At 49.7% G+C, this 17,188-nt stretch overlaps 2 protein-coding genes across 2 annotated transcripts in view; both read left to right on the top strand.

Moving 5' to 3' along the window:
- Positions 1–251, top strand: part of LAESUDRAFT_294766 (FAD/NAD-P-binding domain-containing protein) — a 2,463-nt gene extending 2,212 nt beyond the window's left edge. The window contains exon 4 of the mRNA XM_040901866.1: positions 3–251. Coding sequence (XP_040762193.1) covers positions 3–69 — 67 coding nt within the window. The 3' untranslated portion in view covers positions 70–251. The remainder of the gene's footprint in view (positions 1–2) is intronic.
- A 1,119-nt stretch (positions 252–1,370) lies between these two features.
- LAESUDRAFT_657920 (pleiotropic drug resistance ABC transporter) lies at positions 1,371–6,815 on the top strand (the record flags this gene model as incomplete). Its single annotated transcript, XM_040904716.1, has 17 exons — positions 1,371–1,762; positions 1,813–2,027; positions 2,082–2,508; positions 2,568–2,585; positions 2,640–3,296; positions 3,375–3,596; positions 3,671–3,866; positions 3,932–4,147; positions 4,208–4,707; positions 4,774–5,118; positions 5,181–5,345; positions 5,395–5,746; positions 5,796–6,083; positions 6,136–6,212; positions 6,266–6,363; positions 6,413–6,669; positions 6,723–6,815. 17 exons carry the CDS (start codon positions 1,371–1,373, stop codon positions 6,813–6,815), a joined length of 4,518 nt encoding a protein of 1,505 aa, XP_040762192.1.
- Between the last annotated feature and the right edge of the window lie 10,373 nt (positions 6,816–17,188).

Genomic DNA, 17,188 nt, shown 5'->3' with positions numbered 1-17,188 from the left:
AGGAAGTGGGAGGAGGATGGGCACCAGCCAGTGTCAGCGGCGGTCTTTCCGGATGAGTATGACTTGTAAAACTATTTCATTGACGATGCGCAGAATGATTGTGGTGTTCTTCTCTAGCTGTGAATTTATTTCGGCCCCGGCAAACCTTTTTGAGCAGCAAAAGCGCGCCCATTGCAAGGTGACAGAGTTCATGTACAGGCTATACATCTGGCACGCGTGCCTTCCCAATCTGGATAGAGCCCGATTCCTACAGCTATTTTTTGAAGTGCAAGCCGCACGTGGCCAGTGGGGTGCTAAGAATGGAAATTGCCTGCGATCCGTTGAAGGTGTGGCCACCAATCCCGGGCACCCAGCAGGTTAGATTCGGCTTTCTCCGGTATCGAAGCGCCCATTTTATTTATCGACGCATCTCCATTTGCTGCCGCGGCCCGTTGCAGCAGTATCATATATGCCGTTCTACTACTGATTTCGGCTCTGCCTGTTCGCTGAAGAAGCTAGGCACCGAAAGATGGGACGACGGACTGGCGCGAGATGCAATTTCTGCGGTTGGCTGTCATCTCACCTAACAAAGGAGTTTACCCCATCAGATATTCGCGCACAGCGGATGACGTCATGTGCAAGACGGATCCCCTAGGCCATGGAACCTCCGGCAACGAGAAGCTGCAGATATGACGTCTGTCTGACGCAGTGACCGCTTTCTCCTACCATACATGGCAGAAGGGTTCCCTTTTCCAGACTCACACTCGATTGTCACATCCAGCGCTTCGTTGCTTTCGTTCCTGTGAAACGCGCATCTCCACTTCTTCCCCATCATAAAAGGCACTCTCTCGCGACGGATTCAAACAAAGCCCCCCTTCCTTCCCTCCTCGTCGTCCTGCATGCAACCACCGGCGTGGCCTTCCGTTGTTGAACGAGATACGGTATATCTCTAGTGCTGTCGAGTGTCGTGCTGACGTCCTCCGCATACACGGCCCCGGATCTTGAATAACTGCAAAGGAGTATAACGTAGTGTGGAGTCATCTGGTGTATCTCCCCACACCAACTGGTATGCATATCGCTTTGCATGTATCTATCGTAGTGACGCGCTCATCAGCAGATATGAGTCATCGGTACACCCGTTCCGGCCTCGACAGGGGCAGGGGGTATCTACGTGATTTCGCACGCGTCACCCGCCCCGACGGCCCAGGCGTGCTGGCGCTTGCACGTCACTGCGCACAATGCAGCCAGGTCCCGAGCACGACTGGCCGCACTCACTTCCGCGCTTCGCGCCTCAGCTGCTCCCTCCGTTGAGCGGCATATAAGAATGGTGCCCCGCATTTCCAACCAAATACCCTTGTTACATTCCCCACTTTTTAGCAGGAGCTCCCACTATGGATGTTTATCCGCAAGCCGATAGTGGCGAAGAGCACGACCATGCCCCTGACATTTCGGCGTCACCAAATCCGACTTCTGAAACCCACAGTGAGCAACCATCGACCGACTTAGCTGAGCCGCTCACTCGGCCATGCACCCGTGCGAGGCGTGTCAGCGTACACTTCTTCGACCCCTTGGGTGTGCGGGAGCTACGACATAGACTGTCTCGAGCATGTTTACCAGCCACGCAGGGCGAACACGACAAAGTTGCGAGACTGCCTCGCAATCGCCATCTTTCTCGCTTTTTGCGCACCCTCCGAGCTCATTCGGAGACGACCTCCGACTTTACTCTTGTGCCCAATGATGTCCCTTTTGATATGGAGAAGACCCTTAAAACTATCGTTCAGAGGTACCCTTCGCATTATGTTTACCTGATTTCCAGTCCTCACCGTTATTCAGGCTTGATCAGGCAGATATCGTAATGAGACAACTTGGCGTCATATTTGAAGACCTGCGGGTCGTCGGCCTGGGCGCGTCCATGACATACCAGCAGACGCTCGGGTCTGTGCTCAATCCCCTCCAGTTGGTCGACAAGTTTAGAGAGCTACGCCACCCTCCTGTACGAGATATCCTCAGCGGGTTTGAGGGATGTGTGCGTCCGGGAGAGATGCTGCGTAAGTCCATCCAAACTGGCGATTTCCAGCTCACGCCTCATGCTCAGTCCACAGTGGTGCTCGGTTGCCCAGGCGCAGGTTGTAGTACGCTTCTTAAGGTGCTCGCCAACCAGCGGGAGGAATTCCACGCCGTATACGGTGACGTGCGTTACGATGCGTTCACGCCAAAGGACGTCCACGCACATTATCGCGGCGACGTTCAGTACGTGCCCGAAGATGACGTGCACTTTCCCACCCTAACCGTGCGCGAGACGCTCGACTTCGCCGCCAAAACACGCACGCCGCATAATCGCATCGAAGGTTCCCGCGCACAGCACCGTCTCGCACTGATCGACGTGCTGTTGACCGTATTTGGGCTCAAACATGTGGAGAACACGCTTGTTGGCGATGCGAGCGTTCGAGGAGTGAGTGGTGGAGAGAAGAAGCGGGTGTCGATAAGCGAGGTGCTCGCGACCAGGAGCTTGTTGACATCGTGGGACAAGTGCGTGATGCCTTTCAGTCATTTGTGTCGCTTGCTGAAACGTTCATTTCCTCTTTCAGTTCCACGCGAGGGCTTGAGTGAGTCTGCACATCCCCAGCATCTGACTCTCGTCACTGAGATACCGCTCATAGTGCCTCTACCGCCCTTGAATTTGTACGCGCCCTCCGGCTCGCGACTGATATCGCTCACATGACATCCATCGTTTCTATATACCAAGCCGGCGAGTCGCTCTACGAGCTGTTCGACAAGGTCTGCGTCATTCACTCTGGCAAAATGATATACTTTGGACCCGCGAACCGCGCTCGACAGTACTTCAATGATCTTGGCTTTAGCCCTGCGAACCGACAGACCACGGCCGACTTCCTAGTCGCCATCACCGATCCCGCATGGCGACGCGTGCGTCCAGGCTACCACTTTCGCGCCCCACGCACACCAGATGATTTTGCACAATGCTTTAGGGAGAGCGAGTTCGGAAGCTTGAACAAGGACGACATAAAGGCGTATCGCGCGGAAGTTGCGGCTAGTCCGGAGCGTATGGAGTCATACCGTACTAGCAGCGCGGCAGAGCACGCGCGAACAATGCCACAGCGCAGCGCATTTATCACCTCGATCCCTATGCAGGCGCGTGCTCTGATGCTGCGGAGGCTGCAGATCGTGAAGGGTGCAATTAGTACTCAGGTCATACAGCTCGCACTCTTCGTCGTCCAAGCTGTGATCGTGGGCACAATTTTCCTGAAGCTGAGCGACACAACGCAGACGTTCTTCTCGCGCGGAGGTGTTCTGTTCTTGTGAGTGCTGGTTCTCATGTACGGTCCTGTGTTCTGTGTCCGTGCTTGTTATGAAGTATGCGCTTACCTAGCTTGCAGCGCGCTCCTCTTCGCGGCACTGACATCAATGGCAGAGATCGCTGCCCTTTTCAGTCAGCGTCCAATTGTACTGCGGCATTTCAAGGCTGCAATGTACCATCCGTTTGTTGAGGCACTGGCCCTCACCCTCGTCGATGTGCCTACGACCGCCGTGACACTTATCCTTTTCTCCATTATCTTGTACTTCTTAGTCCGCCTCCAGCAGTCTGCGGGGCAATTCTTGTGTGTGTTCCCCCCCTTTGTTTGGAATACAGACTGATACCGATAATCGCTGTCTCGCGGTGGCTTACATGCAGTATCTTCCTTTTGATAGTGTTCTCGATGACAATCACGATGAAGGCGTGGTTCCGCGCGATCGCAGCGGCATTTCGGAGCGCAGCGCCGGCACAAGCCGTCGCGGGTATCTCGGTGCTTATTCTGACACTCTATACCGGCTACTCGATCCCTCAACCATCGATGATTGGTGCGCTGCGGTGGCTCACTTACGTTAATGTGAGTTCCACGTCAAATAATAACCTGCGGTTCCAGCCTGTACTGACCTCGGCCACCCTCATCAGCCGTTGAAATATGGGTTCGAGTCGATGGTGGTGAATGAATTCCACACGCTGGAGGGTCTATGTGCGTCACTCGTTCCGTCGGGCCCCGGATACCAGAACGTGTCTCTTGCGAACCAGGTGTGTACCACCGTCGGCTCACAGTCCGGCCAAGCATACGTCAACGGTATGCGGTATATTGAAGAGTCATTTGGGTACTACTATGATCACTTGTGGAGGGTGTGTGTTGTCTCTTTCGAGAAGGATTTGGGCATGACGATTGATGCATTTCTACGATAGAATTTCGGCATTATCATAGTCTTCGGCGTAGGGTTCGTCACCATCCTTCTCACCCTCACCGAAGTCAACACTGGCGTAGCGGGCGCTACTACTGTCACGGTCTATAAGCGCGGCGCAAAGCTGCATCTCGTTCGACAGGGGTCTGCTGCCGACGAAGAGAAACAAATGAGCCGTAGCAGCGACGGCGGATCAACACAGCATGGAATAGATGCGGACAACGTGGATACGCAGCAGGAGATGAAGAAGATCGCTCGGCAGCTCGACACGTTTTCGTTCGAGAATCTCACATATATCGTTCCCGTTGGCCACGAGCGGCGCGTGCTGCTTGAAAATGTGTCAGGATACGTAGCTCCTGGTAAATTGACTGCGTTGATCGGTGAATCGGGCGCCGGCAAGACAACGTTGTTGAACGCACTGTCTGAACGTACAGCGGGTGGCATCGTTACTGGTAATCGGTTCATGAATGGACAGCCTCTACCCGAGGATTTTGATGCACAGACGTGAGTCACGGTCTTTACAAGATCAATGCTGTCGATCCGTTACTAATTGCGTTGCAACTGTCGTAGTGGCTATTGTCAACAGCTTGATACGCATCTTCCGTATTGTACCGTCCGGGAGGCTCTGTTATTCTCTGCGAGGCTACGTCAGCCTGCATCCGTTCCGATGGCGGAGAAGGAGGCGTACGTCGACAAGTGTCTGAAGATGTGCGGCTTGGAAGATCATGCGGACGCTGTTGTCGGATCGCTTGGCGTCGAACAACGCAAGCGCACGACAATTGGTGTCGAGCTCGTCGCGAAGCCGTCGCTTATCTTCTTGGATGAGCCGACATCGGGTCTGGACTCGCAGAGTGCATGGGCCATTGTGTGCTTCTTGCGAAGTCTTGCGAGTGGCGGACAGTCGATCGTGTGCACGTACGAACTTCTGACATTCTGCGTATGAGATTGGTACTGACAGTCTCGTGATTCCTGCTTAGAATCCATCAACCGTCGGCTGAGTTGTTCGAGATCTTTGACAAGCTGTTACTTCTGCGCAAGGGCGGTCAGACAGTGTATTTTGGAGACGTAGGTCACAAGTCTTCCACTCTGATCAGCTACTTTGAAAGTCATGGAGCACGACCTTGTGGTCCTACCGAGAATCCGTCAGTTTGCTGTGCTTCCTTGTCTGTATTTTACTCACTGACTGTCCAGCGCTGAATATATTCTCGACGTCATCGGTGCTGGTGCGACAGCGACCTCGGAGGTCGACTGGTATGATGTTTGGAAGAAGTCGCAGGAGTCACGGGAACTGACGCACGAACTTGGAGACATACACTCCGAAGGTCGTAAGCGTCCACCCGTGGCAGCAATCACCCGGGGTGCATACCACACATCATGGTGGTATCAAGTGACGCTGCTGCTGCAACGAGATACTCAGGCCCATTGGCGCAATTTGCCATATATGATGTCCAAATTTATGGTCTCTATCGCGGGCGGCCTGCTCATTGGGTTTACATTCTTTAAAGCTAAAGACAGCATCCAGGGGACACAGAACAAGCTTTTCGTACGTAGCATATTCTGGTGTTTCAGTGCTGTGGCTGAATTCTCTTCAGGCGATCTTTATGTCTACGATCACCTGTACAGCTCTGGCAAACCAGTTGCAGGTTCCGTTCATGGAAATGCGCAGCATCTACGAGATCCGCGAATGCCATAGCCGAATGTATGGTTGGACGACGCTGATCACGTCACAGATTCTCGCGGAGATTCCATGGAACGTGCTTTCAACCACTCTGTTCTTTCTGTGTTGGTACTGGACCGTAGAGTTCCCGACTGGGCGTGCGGGATATACTTATCTCATGCTCGGGGTCGTCTTCCCGCTTTATTACACCACGATTGGCCAAGTAAGTAGTCGCTTACGCTAGCTTCATCGACTACGTGCTCAAATCTGTGTAGGCGGTAGCGGCAATGTGCCCCAATCCACAGATCTCCGCGTTGTTGTTCAGCTTCTTATTCAGCTTCGTCCTTTCTTTGTGAGTACTTACTTCCGCAGTGGTCTTGATGGCGATTCTGACGTGGCGTTCAGCAATGGTGTCATGCAACCGTTCAGGGAGCTTGGCTGGTGGCAGTGGATGTACCACGTGTCTCCGTTTACGTATCTCATAGAAGGCCTTCTTGGCCAAGGTATGGTCATTGCTGGATTCCCGTATGCAGTTGCTGATCCGATTTGCAGTTATCGGCCATAGCAGCATTCGCTGTTCTTCGACCGAGCTGGTCATCGTGGAACCTCCTTCGGGACAGACTTGCTCAGAGTACATGGGCGGGTTCATTGCGAACTCTGGCGGCTACCTCACCAATGGAAATGCGACGAGTGGATGCCAATACTGCGCGTATGCTACGACGGACGCATTTCTTGAGAGCAGCTTCAATATCTACTATTCGCGTCATTGGCGTGACTTTGGCATTTTCTGCGTTTATGTCGCATTTAACGTGAGCTATTCGTATACTCATACCATGGCAGCGGCTAACAGATTGGCTGACAGACCGCTTGCGTGTATTTGTGTACATATTTCTTCCGCATACGTAGCGGAAGCATATTTGGCTGGTTCAAAAGCCGGATCGTCCGAAGGAAGTGATTGTCGACAACATCGTAATGTGATATCTTTAGTATTGTATAATAGACGGGATATACCCCAAGGAAAGTATAAGAAAGTGTTCGTCTATTGTGTATCATCCAGGAGGATTCATTAATTAGATAGGCCATGATTTGTTCGATGCATTTTCCACATCATTCCGTGTGCAGGATGAATACAGCATGGTTATGTGGTACGATTGAGTTGGCCGCTGATGAGCGCTAAGCGCTAATCTCACGACTGGCTCTAAGTCATGCGTTTGGAGTCGAGCTCACTGACAATCCAAGCATCGCTTCTCACTTCTTCGCGGACATACGTGGCCGCGTTCACCTTCCCAAGCTTCCACGATGGACTGCACGTACGAATAGCCGGTGGACTGGACTTTCCGGCATCGAATGAGGGACTCCGATTGCTCTCCGGAACGACTTCTCCGTGGTATTTCTTGTTGACCTCTCAAGTACCTAAGTACCTCCTCTTACAGGGGACAATCAACTTTAAGGTGCTAATTGTCAGCCAATTAGAGAGAGGAGAATCCGTGTGTGAGTGATCCGATGGCTATTATTCCGCTGCTGTTATCGTTATACCTCGGAAGCCCTGAATCACGAGTTCTTTCCGCCGCGTCTCCCAGGCTCCTCCCCATCTCGCTTTCGGGAGTTTTGGGGGGCCCCATCCTATGGGTGGGACATTGTGCTTCATCCCGCCACCTCAGCCACATTTCAGCCACAATTGTCAGACTCAGCCAATGTTAAACTCCGCACTCTTATTCCCCTCCAACTCCCTACAGCGGCTGGGAGAAAACATGTGTAAATAATGGAGGCTGGATGCAAGCTGCCCCAAAGTAGTAGTTGGTGCTCTCTGAGTGCTAGATTTTGTACCGACCTAATCAGGAATCAAGTATTACATCTATTGCATTGTGCAAATATGCTCAGCCCATCTACCCTCAAAGGAGAGTGCTTCTGATATCTGCACACTGGCAGAGGCATGCCTTGTAAGGTTTGTCTATGACAACTTCAATGCTGCAATCAAAAACATGACACCAGGAGTTAAAAATGCAAAAGAGAGCCTCTCACATCTCACAGCTCCGGACTCAACCATGGTGTTACCCTCAATGATCTGCACTGTTCTAGATAGCCACAGAAATCCTCACCATTGAATCACGCTGTTGAGTGCCATTTATTGATGTCTTGCCATAGCAGGACTCTTGTACCACTGTTATCAATGAATGTTAGAATTGCCAGAAATTTATTACAGGCACCTATCAATAATCTGTTTTCTGGCCTTGCTGACTGCCAACTGAGGAAGGCAAGCCACTGACCTCCGTTAAATTCACATGTTTTCTCCCAGCCCCTGTAGAGAGTTGAAGGAGAATAAGAGTGGGGAGTTTGAAATTAGTGATCACATCATGATCGAGCATGTAAATGATCGATCTAGGATGTGGCACTATGTACCCTCCCTAGGATGGGGCCCCTCCAAACTTCTGAAAGCGAGATGGGGAGGAGCCTGTGCATCTCTGTGAGATGAGGTCCTCATTGCACATCATTGCATTGATCTACATGCCGATTCACTTATCCTGATATTGTGCTCCATAGGCATGGCTTCTGCAGCGTCAATGTATAATCTCCATTTTGTTAATACTGCCCAATAAAGTGGACACTAACAGTGCCATGTAGGGCATGCCTTAGGCTCGTACACTCGTAACAGTGTATTTCAATGTCCGATCTGGTATCTGCATTCTTTGTTGGAATCTGGGTGCAGAGCACAGATGTGAGAGGCCCCGATGCAACCTGTGCCACCAGCGTGGGAGAGTAGTAGTGTGCGTGTATATAATAGGGCACAGCTATAATGGGACGATGATGCGTGGCGAGAGCGGCTAACTGACAGAAGCACGAGAATGACCTCAATTTTGGCAAAGTTAGGCCGGCAAGGCAACGAGCCAGTCCATGCTATTGCCACCGTGGGAGTCATTCACCATGAGGCAGCAGAAATGAAGCGTCGTGGGAAGGCTTGGCCATCCTGAAGCTACGCCGATGCTTCTGAATGCAAGAAGGCTCGGTGGACTTAGCGGTAGCAACGGCATCAGGCAGTAGGCACCCAGAAGACCGGGGCAAGGGACCGCCATCATGGCAAAGATGCGCGAAGACTGCCCAGCCAAGTCAGCATGGGTGAAATGTGTTTTGATACATGTTAATGGTCTGGTCTGGTATCTCAAACAGGAACACAATTATGTTGCAAGTTTCAGCTAATATCTTACTCGTTTCAGTCTTTCTTTTACCATACCTAGTTTAATCACTCAAGCAGGCAAACTCTTGGCAGTGGCCTGCTAGGGCGGTATATAAGCCTACCACATGTACATACCAAAACAATCGAATTGGGAGGAGCTCGAGTCTCCTAGCCCACAGCCTACGTCTCAGCACTTCATCTCTCACCCAGCAGCTCTTTTCTATTGCCTTAGCTACGGTCACTAGGTGCATTCTCGCAGTTTCAGCTAAGTCCCAGCATCAATCACAGCACACTTCGTCATCATTACATCATCAGGCCCAGCCCACCTAGCAATCAAAGATATTCCATCACACTCCCACGCAACGTCACTCAGTTACCCCTTTCAGCCCTACGTTCCCAGGACTCCTCAGAACCTGTCTGAGGCCTCGCTCCCATTGGCTTAGCCACCGGTGCTCCGACGCCCTCCGATCAGAAATGCATATACGATCAGGTCCGACCTGCCTTCTTGCGACAATATCGCATTTGCGATCAGCTTCGGGCCATTTCTAGCCTTAGACCATGGGTTTCATCCCAAATATAGTAGTTGGCCCAAGGATCTTCGCACATCGGACTTAATTGAGCTTCCCCGCCATCCTCCGATCAGCATCCCATATACGATCAGCTCCGCTCCACCTCGCTGCAACCAAAACACATTTGCGATCAAGTTCGACGGTCCTATGCTTGGAGCTCCTTTCAAATACAGCCTTTCCTTCCCACACAACCCTAGTTCCTTTCCCAAGGCTCAATATTGGCTGCCCACACCGTCATTTGCTGATCCTGCGATTGTTGGCCGCACCTGCACACTACCCCAGTCCATTACCAACCCATTACCCATCCCTATTGCCAGTAGCTTCAAGTCACTAAACCGGCTCGCAGCAAACCCTCGCCAAAGTCGTCCCCTGCATACACCCCACACAGTGGACCCCAGATTAGTGTTGGAGTAGCATGAGGCCAGGAGCTCCACGGACGCATCAACGAGCCATCAGTTTGACCTGGTGGAGCCATCTTCTAGAGAGCGGGTGACTTCTGAACTCCTGGCCATGCAGCGGGCTGGCTGGGAAAGTTAACATAAACTAATAACCATTGACCAAGGGGCACTCACCACAATCGATGTGAAACCACCAACTATGAGGCTCCTGCTAGGGGACCAGGATGCTGGCTGGTGAGTGATCCAGATGGCAGGTCAAGGGCTGAGAGCTGAGGCAGGTCGCTGAGGTGTGAAGGCTGCAGGGCAGCTGAGGGACAGGTGCGACCAGGCAGAGGTGAAGTCAGGAGGTTGAGAGCAGGAGGGTGAGCACCAGAAGGTTGACCATGAGGTGCCGCTGTGGTGATACAAGACACCAGGTGCAGGGGGTGGGCACTACACGAGGGCGGGCACTACACGAGGGCGGGCCTACCAGTGAGGTGAGGGCAGAGCAGGGCATCGATGGCAGACCGAGCGAATACTGAGCAAGACAGGCTGGCAGTCTGACAAAGCAGCACAGCCACAGCATGCAGAGCACTGAAGAAAAGCTGAGCGAGGTGCTTGCATGGAGTGTGCACAAAACAGAGGCTGACCTGAATCCAAGGGGCATCGGGACTGGTGTGCAGACTGAGCAAGCGATGAGCACGTGGGCATGCTATAACTAAGGCATGCTCGTTCATCGCCAAGCCAGATATGTACATCAGCTGTGGTTCAAACACGTGTAAATTTTCATATCATAAGAAACCAAAGTACTTCATGTATATGCTCATCCTACCGCTGCATATTGAGGCTAGCTTAAAACCAAGCTGATCATCGAAGTCACATTACACAGGTGTTGTTTTGACAGGTCAGTGACTCAGTCACGAATCACAATTCAATTCATTGTACTGAAACATGTTCCTGAAGGTGGCCAAAAAATATTTGCCTCATGTATGTGGTACTATCCAGCCATCTCAAGAGGCTATCTTGGACTTCAGTGTCAACTATGTGCGCTTCTGAAACATTAACAAAACATGTTGTCTGCATTGTGGTGAGACAATTTGTCCATGTTTGTCAAGGCTTTTGTTCACAAAGAAGCTGTGTGCTACCAGCAGCAGGCACAAGCTTGACACTATGCAGTGAGGACTTAGTGGGCAAGGCTACAAGACTCCCAGTTAAGGAATTGAGTCTCTCAGTGGAGAAGTCACTTTAGATTGTGATGTAGCTACCTGGTATATATACATGTGGGTAAAGACCCCATATACTGGGTCTAGGACCTCTGGTATCTACAGCCTCTGTCTACTTACATAGATGAGTAATACCACAGTATCTAACACAATGATCTGTGGCTGTGTGTACTGGCCAATGGCATATTACTCAGTGTCGTACGATACTCTATGAATATCCTGATTGGTCAATGTCCTATTGTATGATCTCTTGGGATTATATCATTGGACATTGTTCTTCCATATCCTTCTTCATACTGTGATCTTTGCAGATTACTCAAAATATATTTTTCCTTCAACATTTGTGTGGTCGCACCTCACTTCCCTGACCTTCTTATCCAGCATGTCGCAGCATAAATGGCTTTACAGATAGCGACTGCCAGTCCTTGGTAGACTCTGCAAAACTCAATGGACAAGAAATGTATCGTGATGTATTTCTGATCCTCTAGGAGTATACTGTAACTGTCGGTGAGTCCACAAATTCTTTGGTTAGAAACTTCAATATTTTGGTATGAGATAATGTGACTACTCCACGTTTAGAATTTCATCACGTCTGCTTCACTGCGATACAAACCTCATGGAATGTGCATGATAGCTTGCAGGACACCTGGCCTGCCAGTGACATCACACTGCTTCAGTAACTCTGTGTCTGAAATATGAAACTCTATTTCATCTTGCATTTATACACTTGTTACCTTCCAACCTTCCAACCCTCAAATTCTCGCAGTCCATAGAGCTTTAACACCGCAGAAATGCCCTCCAGGATCTACATTCCCTCTCCAATCTGTTCTTCCAGCTTTCTCCATGTCACCACCTTGCTTCTTTGCACATATGCCATCGTCACTTCTGCCACCCCCATCGACCCTCACTGGCACCATTGGATGGAATGCAACTGCTATTTGTACCATATTGTATCGTTCTTGGTGTTCAACTTCTTTTCACATGTCGGAAAGGCCATGATACCACTGTGAATTCCATTGTGTGAATGACTGATGTATTGTGCAGTGATACTGCTGTTCCGTCTGTCAGAATTTGGCAGGGCCATGTCATATCTGGTGAAATACCTGGAGTGTTGCAACAGTGAAATGGAGCATACACTTGCATGCAATGCTATGATTTTCATTGCTCGTGATGATCATTGGAAGCAGACCTCAGAGGCTGAACAGTGGAATTGCATCTACACAAAGATGCCTCCAAGACCTGAGGAATCTCATGAGTTGTGAGTCAACTGGTACTGATATTCCAAGTCCATACCTGACATCATGGTGGGTTTCTCAGTGCCTCTGAGCAGACTGTCAATTTTTCCCTGATTGACTGCCTATGGGAAACACATTGTGAGGTGATCGAACTCGATGACTATGTGCATATAGGTGATATGAAACTCCTCGAAGGTTACTTCCTTCGTAGGCATCCAGATCCTGGACTGCGAAGTAGAAAAGACATCCTCGATCAACCTGGCATGGAGTTGTTCCCTTTTGTCTATTGCTGTAGGCATCTTCCAGATCCTCACAGCATCATTCACCCTCTATCACACTCACAGTGACCAGATTGAGTGCTTCAGCTATGTGGCCTATCTAGGAAATCCTGGTGTAACAAGGGTGTTAGCCAGCCAGCACCTTCCCATCTCATGGGCACAAGGGAGTGAGAGGCTGGTGAGGCCACAAATGACTGGGGCCTATGGTACTACAGGTGCATGTTTATATACCTTTTCTGCCCTTCCGTACTCACTCGCTCTGTTTTCAGATATCACCTGTGACATGTTTCAGCCATTGCTTGACACTCATCCCTCCTGACACATTGAGTGTGTTTCACCAGAAGTGCCATCAGTCAGCCACTTCTAACACGCCCCCTCACGCGAGAATGTGTAGGGTATTTTGTATCGTGCCCCCTCGCACCCTGTCCCTCTTTTTGCTGCACATGATGTCCACACCCCCAGTTCCTTTGTGTCACCCTCCCAGTGAGTGCCCTGTCCATCTTGTATAGCACCTGGACTGCAGAGCACTCCACCACTTGTATAGCATCCCTGCCAGGTCACTCCCATCCTGCGATTCCACTGCCAATGCAGCCTGGCTCACATCACTGACCATATCGAGTGATTTTGTTCTCTTGAGCTGAGCGGCACCATCTCGACACTGTGCTCATGTAGCTGCCCTTACATGGGCCAATCAGAGTCATTTGTCTAGGAAATCCTGGTGCGACAAGGGTGTTAGCCAGCTGGCACCTTTCCATCTCATAGGTGCAAGAGAGTGAGAGGCTGGTGGGGCCACAAATGACTGGGGCCTATGATACTACAGGTGTGTGTTTATATACCTTTTCTGCCCTTTCGTACTCACCCACTCCATTTGCAGATACCACCTGCAACACATTTCAGCTGTCGCTTGGTGCTCATCCCTCCTGACACGTTGAGCACATTTCACCAGAAGTGCCATCAGTCAGCCACTTTCAACAGCCTATGGTTTCACCACTGTGCCCTTCGCATTGATGTCTATAACAAATCTAATTTGTGCTGTGGTCATCAGCCAGTTTTCGGGGCTGTACGTTGTTCATATGCACATACTCGAGGAAGCATCGAAATGGCCAGGAGCATGCTTTATAGGTACCATTGGTGCATTGAAGCACGATCAAGTCAAGGGCCTGAGACAGATTCATGAAGGTGTATATGAGGGTCGAGTCCAGCTATCCAGCAGAATTCAGCAGATTCGGACACCACTTGTAACTCCTCAGTCATTGTTGTAAAGGAGTCTGAATATGGGGAACAACGACACTTTAGAATTGTCGACGGTAAAGCGGCGATGTACAAGCTTCCTGTCGACTTCCTTACTGAATATCCCATCTATGCTGTCTGTCACAGCAACACCAGACAAGAGATCAAAAAGACTAAAAAGGGACAGTCAAGTGGAATGTGCCGCCCTGATCCCCCTGATCTCAAAGAATCCCCCTGAACCCTTATATGGTGCAAGAGCCTAAGACTTACTAGTTGAGGTGGCTGATGCAGGAAAGGGTAAGAGATATATGATAGAGCTGGTGAGCTCAGTAGGGTGCTACAGTAGTAGATGAGGAGAAACAATCTAAAGTTTCGTCCTCTACATGGCTGGTGTTATATACACGTACAGTGGGCTATCTTACCTAAGCTACCTATCTATGGGTATAAGCTAATGGCTGTACATGAAACAATAGAATGTCCGGAAGTAGAACAATAAGTGGGAGGATCGATGGTGGCCGCAGTAATGCGTGTGCACATTGTGCCTATCTTGGTTTCCCTTTTGTTCTCCAGTGTGAACATCATGCCTATCTAGGCTTCTGGCTAAACTAATAGGAAGTGGAAGGCCAATGCATAACAATAGTCCTTGTTCCCTTTGTTTTCAAATGGGTGCCTCTATTGTATCCTGGAATAGACAGGTCCGACCATATCATCCACGGGTCTGGACCATAACATGTGATGTGGACTATCACCTGATCTCTACGTGTCATGTCTGTGGCTGAGTGGCATGAGATATTGGTGAAGCACGTGATCTGTGGCATGAGAAAAGTCACATGCAGACTTTGTGGTGAAAATCTGTGACACTACCCCCCTCTCAAGGCTCATTGTCCCGAGGAGCCAAAACCTTTGTTTCCCCTTCTAGTTGCATGCAACGGTTGGTAGCTTCTGGAGGGGAGCCCTTCTGCATAATATTTGAAGATTATTTGGGCTATCCTGTCTCCTGGCTTGACTGAAAATACGAAATCCATTGTGTTGATCAGTACGACCTTGAGCTCTCCCATGTAGTCTGGATCAATGACTCCTGCACCTACATCAATTCCTCATGCAGCCAGTCTGCTGCGTGGAGCTATTCACGTATAGGTGTGTTTGGGAGGGTTGATTGCGACTCCCATTCCTATCACAGCTCGTGAATGCGGGGGGATTTCATGCGTTTCTGCTGCATAAATATCCCATCCTGCTGCTTCATTTGAGGATTTTTTCAGTGATTTGGTGATATCTGTCATTTTATGATACAGGAAGAACTCATCTGGATGGTCGGACATATTGATTCGGTGTGTGGAGATTGGTGCAACTTCATATGAGGATAATTCGAAGCGTTTTCCACCAAAAGTAACGATCCTGATTGGTGCTTTGGCTGCATCTGGGTGTTGCTGGTGGAATTCTTGAAGAAGCTCATCGGTGTTGGTAAGATTTGTTCAGGGTTCCCATGTATCATCAGAATGGTCATAGCCTTTCCATTTGACAAGGTATTGGACCCTTCCCCTTACGACCTTTGAGTCTAGTATTTCTTCGACTTCGAATTCTGGTTCTCCTTCGATTTCTATAGCTGAGGGCTTTGGGGGTTCACGGTGTGCGACTGTGTCTTGATGATACATGACCAACTTGCTAGCATGGAAGACTGGGTGGACCTTCATTTGCTTGGGCAGTTCCAGTTTGAATGTGACTGGGCCTAGCTTCTGAAGTACTTTGTAAGGTCCGAAGTTTTGTGTGCCTAGCTTCGCAGACTTGACTTTTACTCTGAGATCCTTTCCCTTGAGTAGTACTAGATCTCCGACTTTGAATGGGACTTCTCCCTTTTTCTTGTCGAAGTACCATTTCATCCGTGAAGCTGAAACTTCCAATGCTGCCTTTGCCTGTTCTTGAGCCTCGGATCAGTGAGTGAATAGATGTTCCAATGAAGGGTGACATATTGATTCATGTACATCTGGTGCCATTTTTGAATGTCGGCCATATTCGACAAAGAATGGGGAGAGTGCAGTGGACTCATGGGTCTGGTTTTTGTATGAAAATTCTGCTGTTGGCAGATAATAGACCCAATCATTCTGTCTGTGATTGCAGTACATTCGTAGGTACTGCTCCAACACCTGGTTAACCCTTTCTGTTTGACTGTCTGTCTGGGGATGGTATGCTGTAGACATTGTTGACTTTATACTGAGCTTCTGGCAGAACTCCTGGAATAGTTTGCTCGCAAATTGAGTACCTCTGTCTGAGATAATCTGGCACGGCAATCCGTGGAGTTTGAAGACTTCATTATAGAATACGTTAGCGACTTGCGACGATGTGACTGTATCGTCTATTGCATAAAAGTGAGCTCGCTTTGTGAGTCTGTCTACGACGACAAGTATTGCCATCTTCTTTTCTCCCCTAAAGTCCATGGCTGGAGGAAGTTGAGTGATGAGATCGACTGTGATGATTTCCCATGGTCCTCCTGGTACCTTATTGGGTTGTAATAGTCTGTATGGTTTTTTCTTGAGTACTTGTTACGTTGACAACTATCGCAACCTTGTATGTTTTGTTTAACCATTACAGACATTCCTGGCCACCAATAATTCCGAGTAATGAGCTCCAACGTTTTGAACCTGCCAGGGTGTCCGGCTGGTAAGGTGTCATGATGGAGCTTTATTAGGTCTAGGCGTAGCTGTTGATCTTTGGGGACATAAACCTTTCCACGATGGAGCAGCAGTCCATGCTCAAAGTTCCATTCTGCGAGGTTTTTCCCAAATTCGCACTGTCCTGTAGTCAAAAGTGCATGATAATCTTTGGTCATCATGTCGTCTGTGAGTGCCTTCTTGATCCTTTCCAGTAGTTGAGCATCATCAACTTCAGATGCGTGAGTGGGTCGAATCACATTGATAGCGAAAAATTCAGGTTTTAACAGCATTTGATTCAAATTGTCGTTGTCCACCCCCCTCTCATGGTCTGGCCTCCTGGACAGAGGATCAGCACGTAGCATAGTCTTTTCAGGGCAGTGACTAAGTACAAAATTAAAATGTGTGAGGAATAATGACTAGCGCGCTTGGCACCGCGATAATTTCTGTGCCTAACGGAAGCATGTAAGGTTGAGATGGTCTGACTATCACAAACTTAGGACGCAGAGCACCGACTAAGCCTATGACCTTATGATCAAACACTTACTGACTGTTGTCGAGGAAAGAATGGACACAAGAGATGATCAAGGTAAAGCAAT

Source organism: Laetiporus sulphureus (genome assembly GCF_001632365.1).
Source record: "Laetiporus sulphureus 93-53 unplaced genomic scaffold LAESUscaffold_32, whole genome shotgun sequence".
Classification (NCBI taxonomy): domain Eukaryota; kingdom Fungi; phylum Basidiomycota; class Agaricomycetes; order Polyporales; family Laetiporaceae; genus Laetiporus; species Laetiporus sulphureus.
Note: the sequence above shows the minus strand (reverse complement) of the source record. Positions and strands in the feature narration are given on the sequence as shown.